Consider the following 20,000-nt stretch of genomic DNA (forward strand, 5'->3'; position numbering starts at 1 on the left):
GGGAAATAAATTTAAGGGAATAATAATAATAATAATAATAATAATAATAATAATAATAATAATAATAATAATAATGAAGCAAATCCACAAAGGTTAACTTGAAAAACTCAAAAGTTATGGATGACCCAAGATCCACAGAGCACCTAGAGACTTCAACAACACTACAAGCAGCAATCTACTGCGATATTCTGACAATTTTTCTTCGACAATTAGAAGTAGTTTTACTATTCTGCTCGTATGAAATACAAAACAGCCCGAATTAGCTACCTGTGCCCATACACCTGGACTGGCCAAAGTGAAATCTAAGTAATCGTCCAACAGAAAACGAGAGCTAACTTTCCCAAAACAAAGCCCTTAACCGTTAGCCATTCATTTTTCGCGTCTATCCGTGTTTCTCTCATTCTAGATACCCGAAGGGAATAAGATAAGGACCAGAGTATGGGCGAATCTACAGAGACACCAGCAGAGATATCCCCAACTTTCTTCCCTTCTCTCTCTTTCCCCAGCACCGTGACCGCCAACCTCCAACGCAAGTGGGCTATCCACCACCAACGGGCCCCACCGCTTTTCTCCTCTCCTCCACTTACCTCCGTGTTCATTCTCCTCTCCCTCTTCGCCTGAAACCGTCGCTCTTCATTCCTTTCGCCTTCGAGGGTCCACAGGACAGGAAGGGGTTCAGTGCAGACACACGCGTCCAACAGAAAATAGGTTAATCCCCCGAGAACACATCTCACCATACACCTGTCTCACTGTTTACCACTGTCACTGGCGTTCCAGCAATGTGAGACGTGTAAACAAACGGCTTTAGGGAGCCCGAACGCGGGATGGCCGAGGCGATTGTATTTGAACTTATTCGTTCTTTTTGGGACGTTCACGTGCCAGATATGATCAGATGCATACAAAATATTCAAAAAATAAAAAACTATGTATATTTTCAAAGGCCACATTCGTCGAAATGGAAGCTTTTCGGAAAGTACACGTATACATGCAAGTTGAGAAGCGGACACTTAACAGTACGTTCACAGTTAACCTAAATCAGCCCTCTTGAAAAGTTTATTCTTTCGTTCGAGATTAGCTAAATTTTTTCAAGCAATGGGCAACGGGCAAAATTAAAATCAACCAAAGCAATTTCACTCCAAAAGCATTGCTGGAGACTTTATTCACTTTCCATCATCCCTTTCACCGTTCCACAAATTCGCGAAGTCAACGAAAGAGCTCAAGATTTCGAAAGGCCTTCGAATGCAGTATCATCGTATCTCACGGTCTGCGGCGCTTCCCATCTCCTTCTAGCGCTGCAATGCTTATGTTAACTGCAGTCCGAGTTATTCGTATGGCTTGTGTAAATTGTATCTTTATAAATAGTTCATTTCTTGTTGCAATGCTTATGTTAACTGCAGTCCGAGTTATTCGTATGGCTTATTATAGGTGTATCTTTATAAATAGTTCATTTCTTGTTGCAATGCGCCATTAACTGCAGTCCGAGTTATCCGTATGGCTTGTATGGTGTATCTTTATAAATGGTTCATTTCTTGCTGCAGTAACGCTATTAACTGCAGTCCGAAGTTATTCGTGGCTTATTAATAAATTGTATCTTTATAAATAGTTCATTTCTTGTTGCAATGCTTATGTTAACTGCAGTCGAGTTATGTGTAAACATGTAAATTGTATCTTTATAAATAGTTCATTTCTTGTTGCAATGCTTATGTTAACTGCAGTCCGAGTTATTCGTATGGCTTGTGTAAATTGTATCTTTATAAATAATTCATTTCTTGTTGCAATGCTTATGTTAACTGCAGTCCGAGTTATCCGTATGGCTTGTGTAAATTGTATCTTTATAAATATTTCATCTCTTGTGATATATATATATATATATATATATATATATATATATATATATATATATATATATAGATATATGTTAACTTTATCACTTACACAATTATCCGTGTATTAATACAGTTACTAACAGGACCTCACTGAAAGTGGATTGTCATACTTGACAATCAGGATTGTTAGTCCTGGAAAGCTTGTAATTTTTATTGAATAAATATCTCAAAAGCTGCATACCATCCAGTTTCAGAGGTCCGTTAGTATATATATATATATATATATATATATATATATATATATATATATATGCATATATATATATATATATTGCTATATATATATTATATATATATATCAGTTTGTGTTTAAGACACTCATTTCAATGGTAATACAATGTGGTTACTCGTTCTAGGCGTGAAGTAAACAATATGACACTCATTTTGTAAAAAGCTCAAGGTACATCCATTGACTTAAATAGTTAATTATGTTACTTATAATTAGTGGACTGTAGTGGGTCGCAGTTTAAACTAAAAACACAAACTGAGAAACGAAAAGTAGTTCCTGAGGCTAGTAAAAAAAACAAAAAAAAAGAATGTGTCATTAAGGAGACATTTTTTCCCAACAGTGATTGGGCTTTAGCTGCTGAAGTGAAGATGAACTAGATGTGATTTGAAACCCTACCCAACACACTGTGCCACTCACCTAGTTTGCGCACACACTCACTCTTTCTTTACATTAGACTTGTCTCTTACAACATCTTTTTCCTCCGCCTAGCCTGTAGCTTCAGGGTTTATAGCTTCCTCTTCTTCCCAAAACTTTCAAATTATACAACTTCTACACTATCCTACCATCCTACATCCTATCTCGTAGTCAGACCACCACCAGCCGCTCTGGTCAATCTTTTTTTTACCTATGTTACCCCTTCAAGTATATCACTGTCATATATAAATAGCTATCACCCCTTTCATCTCCCCTTACTCCACATAAGGTTATGTAAAGTATTCATCTCAACAGCTTTTATCTCCTTTCTCTCACTGGCATTCTGCCTCTATACTTTTCCTCCATTAGGGAGCGTTGGCTCAATCTACAGCTAGGCCTACACAGACGCAGGGGTCTTTGAATCCAAACTTTTTGCAAGACCCCCGCTGCTTTCCTTGCCTCACCTTCTCTTAAGTCCTTCTTCATTCATTCAGTTTGTTTCCAAAGCTATATTACGAATTAATTGCCTCCTTTTTTCATTATTCCTATTTGCAATTATTGCTATGTCTTCTGGATATCATTTACCTTCACAATTATACCCTCGCTAACATTCACTTACAACTTTTTTTACCGCTCAAACATTTCAGACTCCTTCACTGGCTTGAGATAGTTTATACACTGAGCAAAACTTATCCAGTGTCATTATTTAACTGTAATCGGGGAATTTTAACCTGTGGGCTTTGTTGGGAAACCTAAACAGAAGACATAATCATATGATATCAAACCTTGATACTGAAAGACTCTTGTCTTCAGCTCATATTGTTCAAAACAGGTTGTTCTTGTACCTCATATTGTTCAAAACAGGTTGTTCTTGTACCTCTGTAAAGTGTTGAATGTTGTTCAAAACAGGTTGTTTGTGTACCTGTGTAAAGTGTTGAATGTTGTTCAAAATAGGTTGTTCTTGTACCTCTGTAAAGTGTTGAATGTTGCAGCTTCTCTTTTATTTGGTAAAATGTCTCCAGGGAGCGATGATGGTGTAACTGACGTACCTAGGTCTAAGGGATTTGTAGCACCATATTGAACATGAGCATTTATAATTGATATTTGGAGTTATTTGTTCCTTCTCTCTAGGCCTAAGGGGTGGTAGTGTTTTTCGTTAATAAGGGAGATATAGTATTACAATAACTAAATATTCTGAGGCACTTTCATAGGAATCACAAGGGGCAGCTCCATTTGAAGTTATTCCATGTTCATGTTTTAGTTCGTTCTTAAAGTACCTGCAATGTATCATTATATGTCACCCAATGAACATTTCTTGCTGATACTTATTGTCAGTTGTGCTACGCCTCCAAGATACCTCGATTGTCTATAGAAGAAATAAACTGTTGATTAAAAGTTACTTGATCTAGAAATTTCCTTTTTACTCTTTCTAAACTCTTACGAAAGGTGAATGGCCCTTTCGCAAACGTGTCCAAGACTAAACGTTCATAGAACTATCTACATTCTCCTTTAGCATTTAAACTCATGTAATCGATGAGACTTATGGTATAGAGTTATTTGATAGATTTTGTCTTATGATGGACCACATAAGGGTCAGGAAGCCTCCAAAATTGAACACGGACGAACGAAACACATGCTTGCAAGTTGCAATCGTTTCGGCTCACTTTATCGGAGGAATTACCATAGAAAACGTACTACATAAATAATAATAGAAAACGGTAAATACCAAAATTGATATTTTTATGGGTAACTATAACAAAATGTGTTTCCTAGAACTCGTGGAAAAGATTTATTGTTTTAATTATAATACATGGATTATACAGAAACCTGTGATATTTGAATATGGAATCATAAATAATTCTTTTGAAAAGTTGTTTATTGACATTAATCTCATTACCAGAGGTTAAGTATTTGATAACAGACTAGGCTAAGTAAAGATATATATGAAATACGAATATATATATATATAATATATATATATATATATATATATAAATATATATATATAAATATATATATATATATATATATAATACAGTATAGATGATATATATATATTTATATATAATATATATATATATAATATTATATATATATATATATATATATATATATATATATATATATATATATATATATATATATATATATATATATATAAGAGAGAGAGAGAGAGAGAGAGAGAGAGAGAGAGAGAGAGAGAGAGAGAGACAGTGTGTTTTCCGGATTAAAATACCACTTAGAGTAAGGAAATACATTCTAATCCCAATAAATACACATATGTAAACATCGCAACGATTTTAGCATGTCATTTCCAAAACTTCTATTCAGAGTTCAGAGTCAAAATAGAACGGTTATCATACGATGGAAGCCATGTTTATCAAATTTACCAGAGTTATTTTTATCAAAACAACCAAACATGGGGACAAATGGTGCTGACAACAGCAAAACAATGGATATTTATAGAAGAAGAAGCTGTATTGTTACTGTTATATTAAGCTCACTTCAGCAGACTGTAACGCCCCATAGTGAGAGGATGATAAAATAAGAAAAAATAAGTCGAAGTTTCTCCGGCGCAATCGAGTTTTCCGTACAGCCGCTACAGCTTATAATCAAGGCCACCGAAAACAGATCTATCTTTCGGTGGTCTCGGTATAATGCTGTATGAGTCGCGGCCCATGAAACTTTCACCACAGCTCGGTGGTGGCCTATCCTATATAGTTGCCAGAAGCAAGATTATGGCTAACTTTAACGTTAATTAAATAAAAACTAAGGCTAGAAGACTGCAATTTGGTATGTTTGATGATTGGAGGGTGGATGATAAACATACCAATTTGCAACCCTCTAGCCTTAGTAGTTTTTAAGATCTGATGGCGGACAGAAAAGTGCGGACGGACAGACAAAGCCGGCACAATATTTTTCTTTTACAGAAAACTAAAAAAAAAAAAAGAGTGAAGAGAAATACAGTAATTACGCGTGAACATTTTAAAAGACAAACATAAATATGCATGTATGTATGTATGTGTGTATTTACAACAACCTGCATTTTTCATTGGTACAAAAACTATAACTTTCTATGTAGGATTATTCCTCATTGTGACCTGGAATCAATCGTTGAAAATTGGTAACAAGTACTTCAATCAACAGGGGTATAGGTTGCACTCCAAACTAATTAATTTGGATATTACATATATAATAATCAGGAGTCCCAAAAGTGGGGGATCGTTGCAAATTTCTATATGAATTCTAGTTATTAAAAGAAAGAGTAAATGTCTGTTATACTGATTTATTATTTTTAAAATACAGTATATATATCTTTCAGCGGTTAGTCTATGAATTGTTGCGGTTAATATAATCTCTAAAGACAGATAAATGTCACAAAAACGTGAGTACAATTACATTTAAAACATGAATAGCCTATTTTAACATAACTCACTCAGGAAGGGTTCCCATATAAACCCCATAACTAATATATCCTGAACTAACCTTCACCTCACCTAGGGGACTGTGCCCTGTCTAATACTGTACCAACTAGCCTGCACTACCCTCATAAGTAATAACAGGACTAAAATCAAATAGTTTCATTTTTCAAGTTTTCCTTAAATATGTAAAGCTACTTGAAATTATCAATGAACGCAGTAGGTGCAAGGTTAATGTTGCAGTAGTTAGTGGAGTGCCACAAGGGAATGTTACTTCACCTTTGCAGTTTGTCCTTCTCGTGGATTTTACAAAGAAAAAAAAATGGTTGGAGATGGAAGAGGAAATTTAAATTAGGGCACTGACTGACACCTGACATACTATACTTGCAATATGCTGATGATGTAGCTTCAATCAGCAAAACACCAAAAAATTAAAAGGGTTTCTTAATAGAATGCATCATATATAGTATCTGAAGAGATGGGACTCAGGATATAGTTCAAGAGAAACGCCAAATTTAAAAAATAATTTGCATCTACATGTATATCTAAAAAGTTGTAAGCCTCATAGATTTTACTGAGAGAAAACCCCAAGAATAACTATTTTATATACTGTACTGTTATTACAACATTTACTACATTTAACAAATATCGAACTGTAATTACCAAGAACAGGATACAGCGATACATTCAAAGCAGTGTAGATACCACTACAAATATAAAACACAAGACAGAGTTTTAAAAGTTCTTCCTGACTACGGAGCCAGCTTGCCACCAGTACCCTGCCATGGGGATGGTTTTGCACTCTAAATTGTCATTGGAAGGTATGAACCTCTCAGACTAACCTAACAACCTTAGTGGTAACTGGGAAGAGCGAGCTCTTGAACGCAGCCGTCACGCTCCTTCGCCTAGGCTAATGTTACTGTCCTAATAGCGGAGTACCTTATTCCATGTCCTCATAGGCATAGATAGTAGCATTTTCAATAGTAAACATGTAAAAGATGCGCCGAAGTTTCTTCGGCGCAATCGATTTTCTGTGCAGCGTATAAGGCTGTATGAAACTTTCAACCACGGCCCATGAAACTCTCAGCCGCAGTCCATGAACTCAGCCATGGTCCGGCGGTGGCCTCAGCCACGGCCCATAAAACTCTTAGCTGTGACCCATGAAATTCAGCCACAGTCCGGTGGTGGCTTTTGTTGGCACCTATAACGGTGACAGACGTACAGTATGATTATGGCTAACTCTAACCTTAAATAAAATCAAAACTACCGAGCCTAGAAGGCTGCAAATTTAGTATGATCGATGACTGGAGGGTGAATGATCAACATAACAAATTGCAGCCCTCTGGTCTCAGTAGTTTTTAAGATCTGAGAGCCGACAGAAAAAGTGCGGACGGACAGACAAAACCGGTACAATAATTTTTGTCTTACAGAAAACTAAAGAATTAATCATCTTTCACGCTTCTTCAAATTGCTCTCACTGAGCCTAGATTGCGATGTTGCCCATATAAGTTGTGTTAAGTTAGGTTAGGTGGGAACAGATTTGGAGTTTTCCAGCCTTCTTCCGCCAAAAGCTAACATCATTAGATCAAACTAAGAATAGCTGTTGGTATAATTCAATACATAGACTAAAAAAACAAAAATAATTCTGTATAGATAATACTGATTAGTTTTCACAATAAATTTAACAACATAACTATCTCTAGCCTAGACTATGTGGTAAAGTATATACCAACTTACTTTTTATATCACTCAATCAATCAATCAATCATTTCCTGTGGCATCTACGGGGATGCATAGGGCTTCGGTGAACTCACGCCACCACTTTTGATATGGATATTCTTAATCTACAAGTGATATCTATATAAGATATGCCTAAATTGATTATTTTAAAACCAAATGCTGTGCGTGATTGAGAAAACTTTCAAAACAACACTGGTGAAAATTCCCAATTAAAATTCTTCTCAGCTTATTACGTTCCTGACAACATGCCCTTCGATTTTAACGTTTATCTTCTTTCTTTCTTATTATCAATGTCATAATCAAACATAGAATGACCCATGACCTTTCGTCATGCTTTTCTTAATTCTTTAAGTATATATTTACAAAGGCTGCTCACTAACCTCCTGAATAAGGCTTCACAGGCCAAACAGTTCGCACCCTAGGTCTACAGTTACTAAAGCTAATTCCATTACCTACTTACGGAGTTAAGCTAAAAGCTACAAGGTATATGGGCCTGGCCTAAGCTAACGAGAACTTAAGATCTATTATTAGATTACAGATCAACAGAACCTTTATTGGATATCATTGTTCTAAATATTTGGAAGATTCAGACTCATTAATCCTTTTCTCATCTAGGCCTAAAGTTATTTCATCCCTTTTAGCATATTTTGAATACTTATTACTGCAGGGTTTCTATATTTATTTTGAGTTTTGTCTCTCTAGAAATATGAGGCATTCTATTAAGTAAGCTATGTAATCATGTGTTGTTTTGATGATTAACGCAACACCATCCGCATATATAAGTCCAGTATGTCAGGTTTCTATCGACACTCCAATCTAAGCCCTTTACAAAGTCTGTGAGAACAAACAACAACAAAAGGTGATAAAACATTCCTTTGTAGCACCCCACTATTTACTGTATAGTCATTTAACACGACCCCACCAATATCAATTTTACATCTACTTCGCCCATGGAAAACTTAAATTAACTTGACATATTTAACAGAAATGCCTTGTTGACACAAAACCTTCCATTATATTTGTCTGTGGACGCTATCAAATACATCCTCGTAATCGACAGAAGCCATCAAAAGGGGGCTTCCAAATTCTGTATACTGTTGAACTATGTGCCCTGACACACATCTGATCTGTGCACCTCCTGCCTTAGTTAAAACCAGCCCCTTGATCTTTAAGCTTCTTATCAGTTTCTTTCTCCAGTCACTTGAGAATAAACTTACTGAAAGTTTTCATTACAATCTACATACCAGAAAAAGTTTAGTATACCTCGTATACTAACAAATTGTTTTGCAGAATGGAGAGAGAGAGAGAGAGAGAGAGAGAGAGAGAGAGAGAGAGAGAGAGTACTTAATTATACTGTGTTAGTTACACACCAAACGCGCAAACACGCGTAGACACATATCACTGGCATGAACGCATTGTTTTGAAGCGACAGCACTAACCTTGAAATAAAAGCGCTCGAATGCCGATCGTGGCGTTATAAATAAAACGGTAAATACAAGTGAACGATTAGCAGAGTTGCAAAATCCACCATCCCTGAGAGATTATAACGTTCACGAGTGAAACGAAACTTTCTGAAACGTTTGCAATGCATTTGGAACAACATCCATTTCTCTTTTAAAAATCACGTTATCATAACTCTGGTTAAGCTTCATTTTTCGTATTTTTACCTTCTCCGCATGACAACCTAAGTAGGATAATTCTCAACGCGAGAATGCAATCTGCATATCAACGAAGAAAAACTCACATGGTGCATTTTTCTTCTTTTTTTTGCAACGTTGTGGAATCCCGTAAGCTCAGGCGACTCGAAGTTCGTGAGGGTTAGGGAGGAGGTCAGTCAACCAACCAGGAGGCGCGTGAAGTACGTGAGATTTAGTGTCGAGAGTCACTCACTGCCACTATGATATAGGGACTTGTGGATGTCAACAGAGTCAGTCGGTGAACTGCTGTCGTAGATGTCGATCCTATACTGCTCTGCTGTACCGTCGGCTTTAACCTGTGTATCCTAAGTGTCATGTATGGAATTTAAAAACGAAAAACCTCGTTGGATGTTTCTCTTTCGCTCAGTGTTGTTTTAGTGCGTTGTTTTTCTGTTACTATAAACGGGAATGTTATTTTTGTGGTTGTTTACAATGTCATTGAAAAGAAAACACATTGTTTTTCAAGACAATTGCCGTCTAGGATAAGAGTGGGTGTATGCCAATAGGCTTATAAATAAAAGTTTATTTTCAGTCCTAAGAAAAAAAAAACATGGCCATTTAATGGTTATTTTACAGTTTAAAGTCATTGCAGATTAATTGCAGCCTCACGAGAAGGTGATTGACACGTTTCTTGAACGAACAGCAACAGGTAAGTCTGATTTAAAATTACTTTGAAGGTCTAATTTTTTTAAAAGTTAATGAAGTCCAGAGTAAATTTGACTCTGTTTAAGATTGCGTTTTTAAACTTGAATTAAGATTGTGTTTTTGGATGAGTTTTTCTTGTTGTTTTTGTTTTTTGCTTTGTTTTTTTTTTGCTTTCGCTGTATGTTGTGTTTGTGCAAATAAATAGTTTTTTAAATAATAATTAAGAAATGTGTGAATTTAGCTCTACATGAGAACATGAGATTGTGTTTTTTTTTATGAGATTTTTCTTATTTTGTTTATATGTTTTTTTTGCTTGCCTGATTGTTTGTTATTGTTGTTTTTGTGAGAGACTTCTTGTTTGTAAAAGCCATCAGTTTATCCCTTTAAACCGCTTGGGTGTGATTGTTGCTAAAGAAAAGCTCACATTGTGTTTTTTTTTTTCCATTCAAGTTGTTTACTAAAGAGTTTTGTTCACTAAAAGTTATTTACAATGTTACAAGGCTTCGTTTAATTATATAAGGCATAGATATAGGCTAATTGAAGTGTTAATTAATTAATGTTATTAATTACCTACTAGAGACTTAAATAAAATGATTTACATTTGTAATTAGGCTTATGCACACATTTCCTTCAACCCCAGACCTAGGTTTCATTCATAACTTTGAAACTTAAAGCCTATGATATATTGTAAACCTGTGATATATTTACCATAATAAAACTATTAAAATTTAAATATAAAAACATGAATATATTTACTAAAATCGATCGTAGAATATGGTATTTAATTCGTGCGAAGCCATACGCGAAAGCGCCAGCCAGCGATTGCGTCACTAGCCCAAGTCTCAGAGGGAAGGTGTAATTCATCGTAATTTTCCGTAATTAACGGGTATTGCTAGTAACTGAACCGATTGAGCGCTTAACAGTGTTAATGATGCTAAAAGGAAGCCGCACTTATTTGTAATTGTAGGTTTTAGGCGTCATAGACCTAACTAGTTGCAACACCAAATGACTATGAATCCGTTATAGTTGCAGGACAGCATAGTCTAGTTTTTATGGATTGGTTTAAAGGAAATACTACTTTTTGCATCTGAATTTCTTTCTTTGTTTTAAAGGAAATACTACTTTTTGCAACTGGATTTCTTTCTAAGTGTGACATTTTTACTGCTGTCTATATTAACGTACACATGTGACTGATTTAGTTCAAATTGTGGGGTTCTCATGCATTTAGTTAAGCTTATGCGAGTTTCATTTCATAGTTTATTTCTTTGTCATTTCTCTTTAGTAGATTATTCTTCCTGTTGTATTTCCCAGGTGGGCAGACTAATCAGTCATCACATAGCCTTACATAACAACCAGGGGTTTCAAACGCATTCCTAATTGGACAGGTGTTATTTATTTGCGTGGACTGAATTGCTGTCGTTAATTACAGCTAGGCTTAGTCATCCCGCTAAATTGTAGAACTTTGTTGTACAAAATAAATGTACATAGTCTGTAGACTCTTTTTATTCTAATAATAATTGGTAGACTTTCGTAGTTAAAGAGGCTTCTCTGAAACTACGCTCTTCTACTCTCCCGTGTCTTACAGGAAGTAGACCATTTTTATGGACTATAATTTTTTTTTTGTTTTCAAGTGGGCCGCTGTCGTATCCTCTTCTTTAGTGGATGGTAATGGTGTATGTTTGTTATACCTAGGTTCATGTTATCCACGTGGATTTAGCTAACATACTGTAGAGTAATTTTGATGGTTAAATGTATTAAGATAGAATGAATAACATGATTAACAGTAATAACCTTTTGTCAGCTTAGGAAAGGACTTGTATTCAGAAAATGAAGAGAGGAGGAAGTTAAGTATACCTTAGTTTTACCAGACCACTGAGCTGATTAACAGCTCTCTTAGGGCTGGCCCGAAGGATTAGACTTATTTTACGTGGCTAAGAACCAATTGGTTACTTAGCAACGGGACCTAAAGCTTATTGTGGAATCCGAACCACATTATAGCGAGAAATGAATTTCTATCACCAGAAATAAATTCCTCTAACTCTTCAAAAGCCGGCCGGAGACTCGAACTCGGGCCTAGAGAGTGCTAGTCCACAGCCCTACCGATTCACCCAACGAAGAGGAGGTGATACTTATTATTATTATTATTATTATTATTATTATTATTATTATTATTATTTAGATTTGTTATTGCTACAACAACTTTCCTGAATTGCAGTAGTTTTATTACTGGGAAAAAACCAATTCCATTCCATAAAGCTTACATTCGATTCAACCCCCCCGCAACAATTTAAATCCCCCAAGAAAGAAAAAAATGAGAAAAAGTAACTCCTGCCATGAAAGAAAAAAAAAAAAACCAACGTTTTCTCGGAAGCGATAAACAAGTACTCCGCGGACGGCGACGAGTAGCCATAGTGTCAATAGGATTAGAAGGGGGGCGCCTTTGTCGTGAGAGCCCAAAAGATAAAGACGAGGCGGTGACGGTTGGAACTGGAGAGCCTCTTCAGGGCATCCCCTTGACTGACTCCATGACGCCAATTCTCCCGCCGGAGCTCTCCGCCATCTCTCTCTCTCTCTCTCTCTCTCTCTCTCTCTCTCTCTCTCTCTCTCTCTCTTTCTGTCGACTGGCGGATACATCATTACATTATATTACCAAAGTCTTGCTTCGGTTATGTGAATCTCTCTCTCTCTCTCTCTCTCTCGGATACATCATACATTATATTACCATAGTCCTGCTTCTGTTATTCTCTCTCTCTCTCTCTCTCCCCGGATACATCATACATTATATTACCACAGTCTTGCTTCTGTTATCTCTCTCTCTCTCTCTCTCTCTCTCTCTCTCTCCCTGGATACATCATACATTATATTACCACAGTCTTGCTTCTGTTATCTCTCTTCTTCTATCTCTCTCTCTCTCTCTCTCTCTCTCCCCGGATACATCATACATTATATTACCACAGTCTTGCTTCTGTTATCTCTCTCTCTCTCTCTCTCTCTCTCTCTCTCTCTCTCCCCGGATACATCATACATTATATTACCATAGTCTCTGTTATCTTGTTATCTCTCTCTCTCTCTCTCTCTCTCTCTCTCTCTCTCTCTCTCTCTCCCGCCGTGAAAGCAGTGAGAATAATGGAGAATAGCACCCAGGCAGATAGGGTTAAGTGAATAGGAATATTTTTTTTTGTTTTTGTTTTGTGGGTGGGACGTGGCCATCTTCAAGGGCGCTCCCGACGGTGTGTCTCTTCTCCCTTCCTCCTCTTGTAATCCTCTTATAGAAATCGAATCTCTTTCTCTCTCTCGTGTTGGCTACTGACGCCTGGCCTGCCTGCAGGTAGCTTCGATGCCTCTCTCTCTCTCTCTCTCTCTCTCTCTCATATATATATATATATATATATATGCATACCAATATAATCTATAAACACTATATGCGCATACCATCGTATAATCTATGTGACACTCTTCTGGTTATTTAACTTATTAGGCCTAATTCTTTGCCAATAAGACCCGATTATTATTTGCTTCTTAACAAGACTTCTCTGTCGTTACTGCTAAATCCTCTGGATCAGAAAGTCTACAGTCCAAATCTTATGCATGTACATACGCTCGAATTGTACCTTACTTGAAGCCTATTCCTAAATTGGCACTGACCTGAAATTTTGACCTATCGTTCTTCTCTCCTGTCACGTAATTCAACACTTCGAGACCATATTCATCCCTCGACACCTTTTCACTTGGACCCAGCTAGTACCAATAATTGTTCACACTCATTTTTCCTATTGTAGTCAAGATTCACCAGAGTAGTACTGTACCAAAGAGGCTTACCTTTCAGACGATTAGTCACAATCTTCCCAATTCTTCTGGGCTCTTCAGATGATGTCCTCGTAGAGTGTCCCTAGTATTTTCGATCTTCTAAATAGTGAATCTTCCAATGTTGCGTGTGAGTGCAATTCACACACTCGTTCCCATATGCTTTACTTTAACCAAAGAACGCAACCCTGAGGATAAAAATTAATACATTAAGTCCTACTGATATACTGTATACGCAAATTAACAATTCATACTATATCTGTAAAACCCCCTTTCACATTTTATGTACAATTACTCAGCAAGCCGGATAAATAGCTTATACATATTAACAATGTTGACAAAGCACTTGTGTTACAATACATTGTCTTCTGCTTACCTTCAGTTGTTTACAGATTATCCAGACTATTTTCGTCGAGTTACGTGGAAGATCACAGCTCCTGCTATTTAAGAAATTCTCAGTAAAAATGAATCTTCACAAACCAAAACGATTTCGTTCCACCCAGGATGTCAAGCAAGGATCTCTATTGTTCCTTCAAAGAAATTGTACAGTCAGTTACTGAATGGCTGTTATTTAAGGAGCAGTTAACTATCTGCGAGTTTCTAAACTGCTCGTTCTCGGTAGGACCTCTTGGGTATTTCTGTGATTTTGACAACACACACACACACATATTATTATGTTACCGCATTTAGCTCTGCATGAAGAATATGCACGAGTATCGTGTCATTAATATTTACGAGAATCTCTCTCTCTCTCTCTCTCTCTCTCTCTCTCTCTCTCTCTCTCTCTCTCTCTCTCTCTCTCTCTCTCTATATATATATATATATATATATATATATATATATATATATATATATGCATACCATCGTATAATCTATAAACACTATTTCCCGCTGTTTATTTATGACCTCTTCTAACTTATTAGGCCTAATTCTTTGCCAATAAGACCTGATTATTATTTGCTTCTTAACAAGACTTTTCTGTCGTTACTGCTATATCCTCTGGATCAGAAAGTCTACAGTCAGATCTTATTCATGTACATACATTCGAATTGTACCTCACTTGAAACCTATTCCTGAATTGGCACTGACCTGAAACTTTGGCCTATCGTTCTTCTTTCCTGTCACGTAATTCAACACTTCGAGACCATATTCATCCCTCGACACCTTTTCACTTGGATCAACTTAGTATCAATAATTGTTCCACACTCATTTTTCCTATTGTAGTCAAAATTCACTAGAGTAGTATTGCACCAAAAGGCTTACCTTTCAGTTCATTACAATCTTTCAATTCTTCTGGAGCTCTTCAGATGATGTCTCGTAGAGTGTCCCTAGTATTTTCGATCTTCTAAATAGTGAATCTTCCAATGTTGCGTGTGAGTGCAATTCACACACTCGTTCCCATATGCTTTACTTTATCAAAGAACGTAACCTGAGAATAGAAATTAATACATTAAGCCCTACAGATATATATACATAAATTAACAATTCATACAAATATCTGTAAAACCTCCTTTCACATTTTGTACAATACCCAGTAAGCCGGATAAATTACTCATACACAAACAATTGACAGAGCACTTGTATTACAATTCACTTTCTTCAGCTTACCTTCAGTTGTTTACAGATTATCCAGACTATGCAGTTAGAAGATCACAGCTCCTGCTATTTAAGAAATTCTCAGTAAAAATGAATCTTCACAAACCAAACCATTTCGTTCCACCCAGGATGTCAACAAGGATATAATTTTATAATAGCGAACTAATGTTCCTTCAAAGAAATTGTACAGTCAATTACCGAATGGCTGTTATTTAAGGAGCAGTTAACTATCTGTTCAATTTAAAGCTCGAGTTTCTTAACTGCTCGTTCTCGGTAGGACCTCTTGGGTATTTCTGTGATTTTGACAACACACACACACACACATATTATGTTACCGCATTTAGCTCTGCATGAAGAATATAGTATCGTGTCATTAATATTTACGAGAATCTCTCTCTCTCTCTCTCTCTCTCTCTCTCTCTCTCTCTCTCTCTCTCTCTCTATATATATATATATATATATATATATGCATACCATCGTATAATCTATAAACACTATTTCCCGCTGTTTATTTATGACCTCTTCTAACTTATTAGGCCTAATTCTTTGCAATAAGACCTGATTATTATTTGCTTCTTAACAAGACTTTTCTGTCGTAACTGCTATATCCTCTGGATCAGAAAGTCTACAATCCAGATCTTATTCATGTACATACATTCGAATTGTACCTCACTTGAAACCTATTCCTGAATTGGCACTGACCTGAAACTTTGGCCTATCGTTCTTCTCTCCTGTCACGTAATTCAACACTTCGAGACCATATTCATCCCTCGACACCTTTTCACTTGAATCCAACTAGTATCAATAATTGTTCACACTCATTTTTCCTATTGTAGTCAAAATTCACCAGAGTAGTATTGCACCAAAGAGGCTTACCTTTCAGTCGATTAGTTACAATCTTCCCAATTCTTCTGGGCTCTTCAGATGATGTCCTCGTAGAGTGTCCCTAGTATTTTCGATCTTCTAAATAGTGAATCTTCCAATGTTGCGTGTGAGTGCAATTCACACACTCGTTCCCATGCTTTCTTTATCCAAAGAACGTAACCCTGAGAATAGAAATTAATGCATTAAGCCCTGTTGATATATACATAAATTAACAATTCATACATGTATCTGTAAAACCTCCTTTCACATTTTATGTACAATACCCGGTAAGCCGGATAAATTACTCATACACAAACAATATTGACAGAGCACTTGTATTACAATTCACTTTCTTCGGCTTACCTTCAGTTGTTTACAGATTATCCAGACTATGTAGAAGATCACTGCTCCTGCTATTTAAGAAATTCTCAGTAAAAATGAATCTTCACAAACCAAACCATTCCGTTTCACCCAGGATGTCAACAAGGATATATAATTTTATAATAGCGAACTAGTGTTCCTTCAGAGAAATTGTACAGTCAATTACCGAATGGCTGTTATTTAAAGAGCAGTTAACTACCTATTCGATGTAAAGCTCGAGTTTCTTAACTGCTCGTTCTCGGTAGGACCTCTTGGGCCATTTCTGTGATTTTGACAACACACACACACACACACACACTCACACATATTATATTATATATATATATAATCACTGCATTCCTCTTTGTCCGCAAATTCGGTGCCAGTCCAGGCGTTATAAACATAATAGCGCATTCCGGGACAAATGTTACCGCATTTAGCTCTGCATGAAGAATTTGCACGAGTATCGTGTCATTAATATTTACGAGGATCTCTCTCTCTCTCTCTCTCTCTCTCTCTCTCTCTCTCTCTCTCTCTCTCCTGTTCATTTACCAAGGATTTTAATCTTGTCTATCTTTCGTAGACGCGTTTCCTTGCATTTCTAAAATTATACGAGCTGCAGTCAAAGAAAGTGGGAACTTGAAAAGAAAGAAAAGACTGGATGGGAAGGAGATTCACCCCCTGGCGGTATTTGGCAATGAGTCCATGCACTCTGGCAGAGGCTCGCCAAAGGCCGAGAGGTTACACAAAGAATTGCAAACCCCCCTCCTCATCTCTCTCTCTCTCTCTCTCTCTCTCTCTCTCTCTCTCTCTCTCAGATTTCTTCAGCGACTTTTGTACGGGGATTATATTCACGTATGCAGTTAAGTGCTACAAATGTATTTTTATTAGACCTGAATAGTTTTGTATAATTAACGGCATCTGGGAGCCAGCTCTCTCTCTCTCTCTCTCTCTCTCTCTCTCTCTCTCTCGTCTTTATACGGTGATTATATTCATGAATAAGTATACAACTTAACGCTTAAAATAAAGATATATTTACGCCCTGTAAGAGTAGTATTATAGAATCAGTAAACAAAGCAATAGTAATGTTGGGTACACATTATTAGTCATTTATTTTGTGATAACGAGTATTTATACGCAGGGTGATGCACAGTATACAGTAATACATTATTAATTGCAATTATGCCTTGCAAAAAGACCAAAATAAAAGTAGTGAATTAGAGATAGCATGCAGTGATACTAAGTGACCATCTGTATATATTAGTTCTAGACATTAAGTGTTAGTATCCTTTATACTGATTATTATGAAGCACTTTGATAGACGCAGAGACAAAGAGGGAACCTCTTTGTTCTTGTAACAATAAAACAATAAATAAAGTTGATCGTAAGGATAAGGATGTTACTTAATAACTGGTTTTGTTAATACCAACCAGAACAAAGGCAGCGATGAGGACAGGATGAGGGGAGTGTAAAGTTTGTAGCTGAAATTGAATAAAATTTTGTTTTGAAGGTTTACAAGTTTGTTGTAACACATTTTGTTGTTAGTACTATCACCTGTTTGGGAGGTTATAAGTAGGCCTACAGTGCATTTAAGAAGCTTGTAAGCTGGTTTTGATGCTGATATGTGTGTGTGTGTGTGTAATAACCATCTGTCTGGAATATTACTGCTAGACCGAGTACCCTTATATTGCTGTTCATGTGTCATAACAGTCTGTTTAGAGCATGCAATGAAGTTTGCAAAATATTTGATCTGTGCTGGTTTATATATATATATATATATATATATATATATATATATATATATATATATATATATATATACATACATATGTATATATATATATATATATATATATATATATATATATATATATATATATATATTTTGTAGCCCTTTAAGTGGGTTAATGGTACTATGGTAAACTATTCACCTTTTCAACCAGACTTTTAAAAGGCTTAGGCCTAATGCCATGTTGACGTGCACGTAACAATAATTTTTTACTGAAAGAAGCTTCGAGCTGCTAATATATTGTTGAAAGAAAAGTGTCAAGTCGACGTCTGGGTGACGCATGACCTTTTAAATTAGACCTAATAATTTTTTCTTTTAATTTATTGAACGGTAATTAACTCGCCAAAAGTGTTAATTTAGTTAATTAGTTCATTAATGTTTCCGTTGCTTGTTTTGGTGGTGTTGTTGCGACAGCTAATTATGACGAAATTTTGTTGGAATTAAGTTTGGCTAACTAATTTGGTTGTTGTTATTTCCTGTTACCAAGTCTTCAATTTGTTGTTTTATGTTTAGGGTTTTATTTAAATATTATACAGAACATGGTATAAGTTTTTCCATTTTGCAAAAAATGGATCTAACTTTGGCGAAATAGCAAATTTTTTAAAAATTCTTGGAGTATAGTTATTGCTATAAGAAATTATCTTGCTAATTTGTTATTTTGTTTGAAAGGAAAACTATTGTGTGGCTTTGTCTACCCGTCTGTACTTTATTCTGTCCGCACTTTTTCTGTCCGCTCCTCAGACTAAAAACTATGAGGCTAGAGGGCTGCAAATTGTGTGTCGATCATCCACCATCCAATCATCAAACATACCAAATTGCAGCCTCAGTAGTTTTTATTCTATTTAAGGTTAAAGTTAACCATGATCGTGCTTCTGGTAACGATACAGGATATGCCACCACCGGGCCGTGGTTTAAGTTCATGGGCCGCGGCTCATACAGCACTGTACCGAGACCACCGACAGATAGATCTATTTTCGGTGGCCTTGATTATACGCTGTAGCGGCTGTACAGAAAACTCGATTGCGCTGAAGAAATTTGGCGCAATTTTTACTTGCTTACAGTAAAATACAGTTCCTTGCCTTGTAAAGATGGGCTTACCTTTGTAGCCAATGCTATTTATGGTAAATTGGTGGCCCCAATTATCTTTATTTTTTATTCACGTAATGAGCTTCTATACATTTTATATATAGGCACAGAAGACTTTTTATTTAAGAGGAAGACATGGCTGCTTCACAGTTTTATTTGATGACACCTTTAGTGAAGTCACGTGACTACTGAACGATCCCACGTTGATAGCGTGAGAGCACACTAAATTTTTTGGGGTAATTGAAGATCTCGTGACGTCACGAATTCAATTGAGGGTAAGTCACGTGACCTCTTTTACCTGCCGTGTCATTAACAGGGAAAAGGCTTTGCATCAAACGGCCCGCTGTTCCGGAAATGCAATAAAATAAGTTTTTTTTTTTTTATTCTTTTGCACGACTTCGGGAGGGGACTTTCTAATGGGTGTTTGCAGTATCCTGGTGGAATTCTCTCTCTCTCTCTTCTCTCTCTCTC

General features: G+C 36.3%; 2 protein-coding genes and 1 long non-coding RNA gene across 3 annotated transcripts in view; 1 reads left to right on the top strand and 2 right to left on the bottom strand.

Moving 5' to 3' along the window:
* The window catches only part of Rgl (Ral guanine nucleotide dissociation stimulator-like), a 207,772-nt gene extending 207,004 nt beyond the window's left edge, over positions 1–768 (bottom strand). The window contains exon 1 of the mRNA XM_067130155.1: positions 588–768. Coding sequence (XP_066986256.1) covers positions 588–737 — 150 coding nt within the window. The 5' untranslated portion in view covers positions 738–768. The remainder of the gene's footprint in view (positions 1–587) is intronic.
* An 8,814-nt stretch (positions 769–9,582) lies between these two features.
* The window catches only part of stet (stem cell tumor), an 804,488-nt gene continuing 794,070 nt past the window's right edge, over positions 9,583–20,000 (top strand). The window contains exon 1 of the mRNA XM_067132787.1: positions 9,583–10,034. The gene's annotated coding sequence lies outside the window, so the exon portion shown is untranslated. The remainder of the gene's footprint in view (positions 10,035–20,000) is intronic.
* On the bottom strand, positions 13,892–16,404 carry LOC136855889 (uncharacterized). The gene is made up of 3 exons (XR_010858175.1): positions 16,307–16,404; positions 14,211–14,274; positions 13,892–14,022 (listed from the first exon to the last, which is right to left on the bottom strand). It is a non-coding gene; the product is annotated as an uncharacterized lncRNA (long non-coding RNA).

This window comes from Macrobrachium rosenbergii, chromosome 1 (assembly GCF_040412425.1).
Source record: "Macrobrachium rosenbergii isolate ZJJX-2024 chromosome 1, ASM4041242v1, whole genome shotgun sequence".
Taxonomy (NCBI): Eukaryota; Metazoa; Arthropoda; class Malacostraca; order Decapoda; family Palaemonidae; genus Macrobrachium; species Macrobrachium rosenbergii.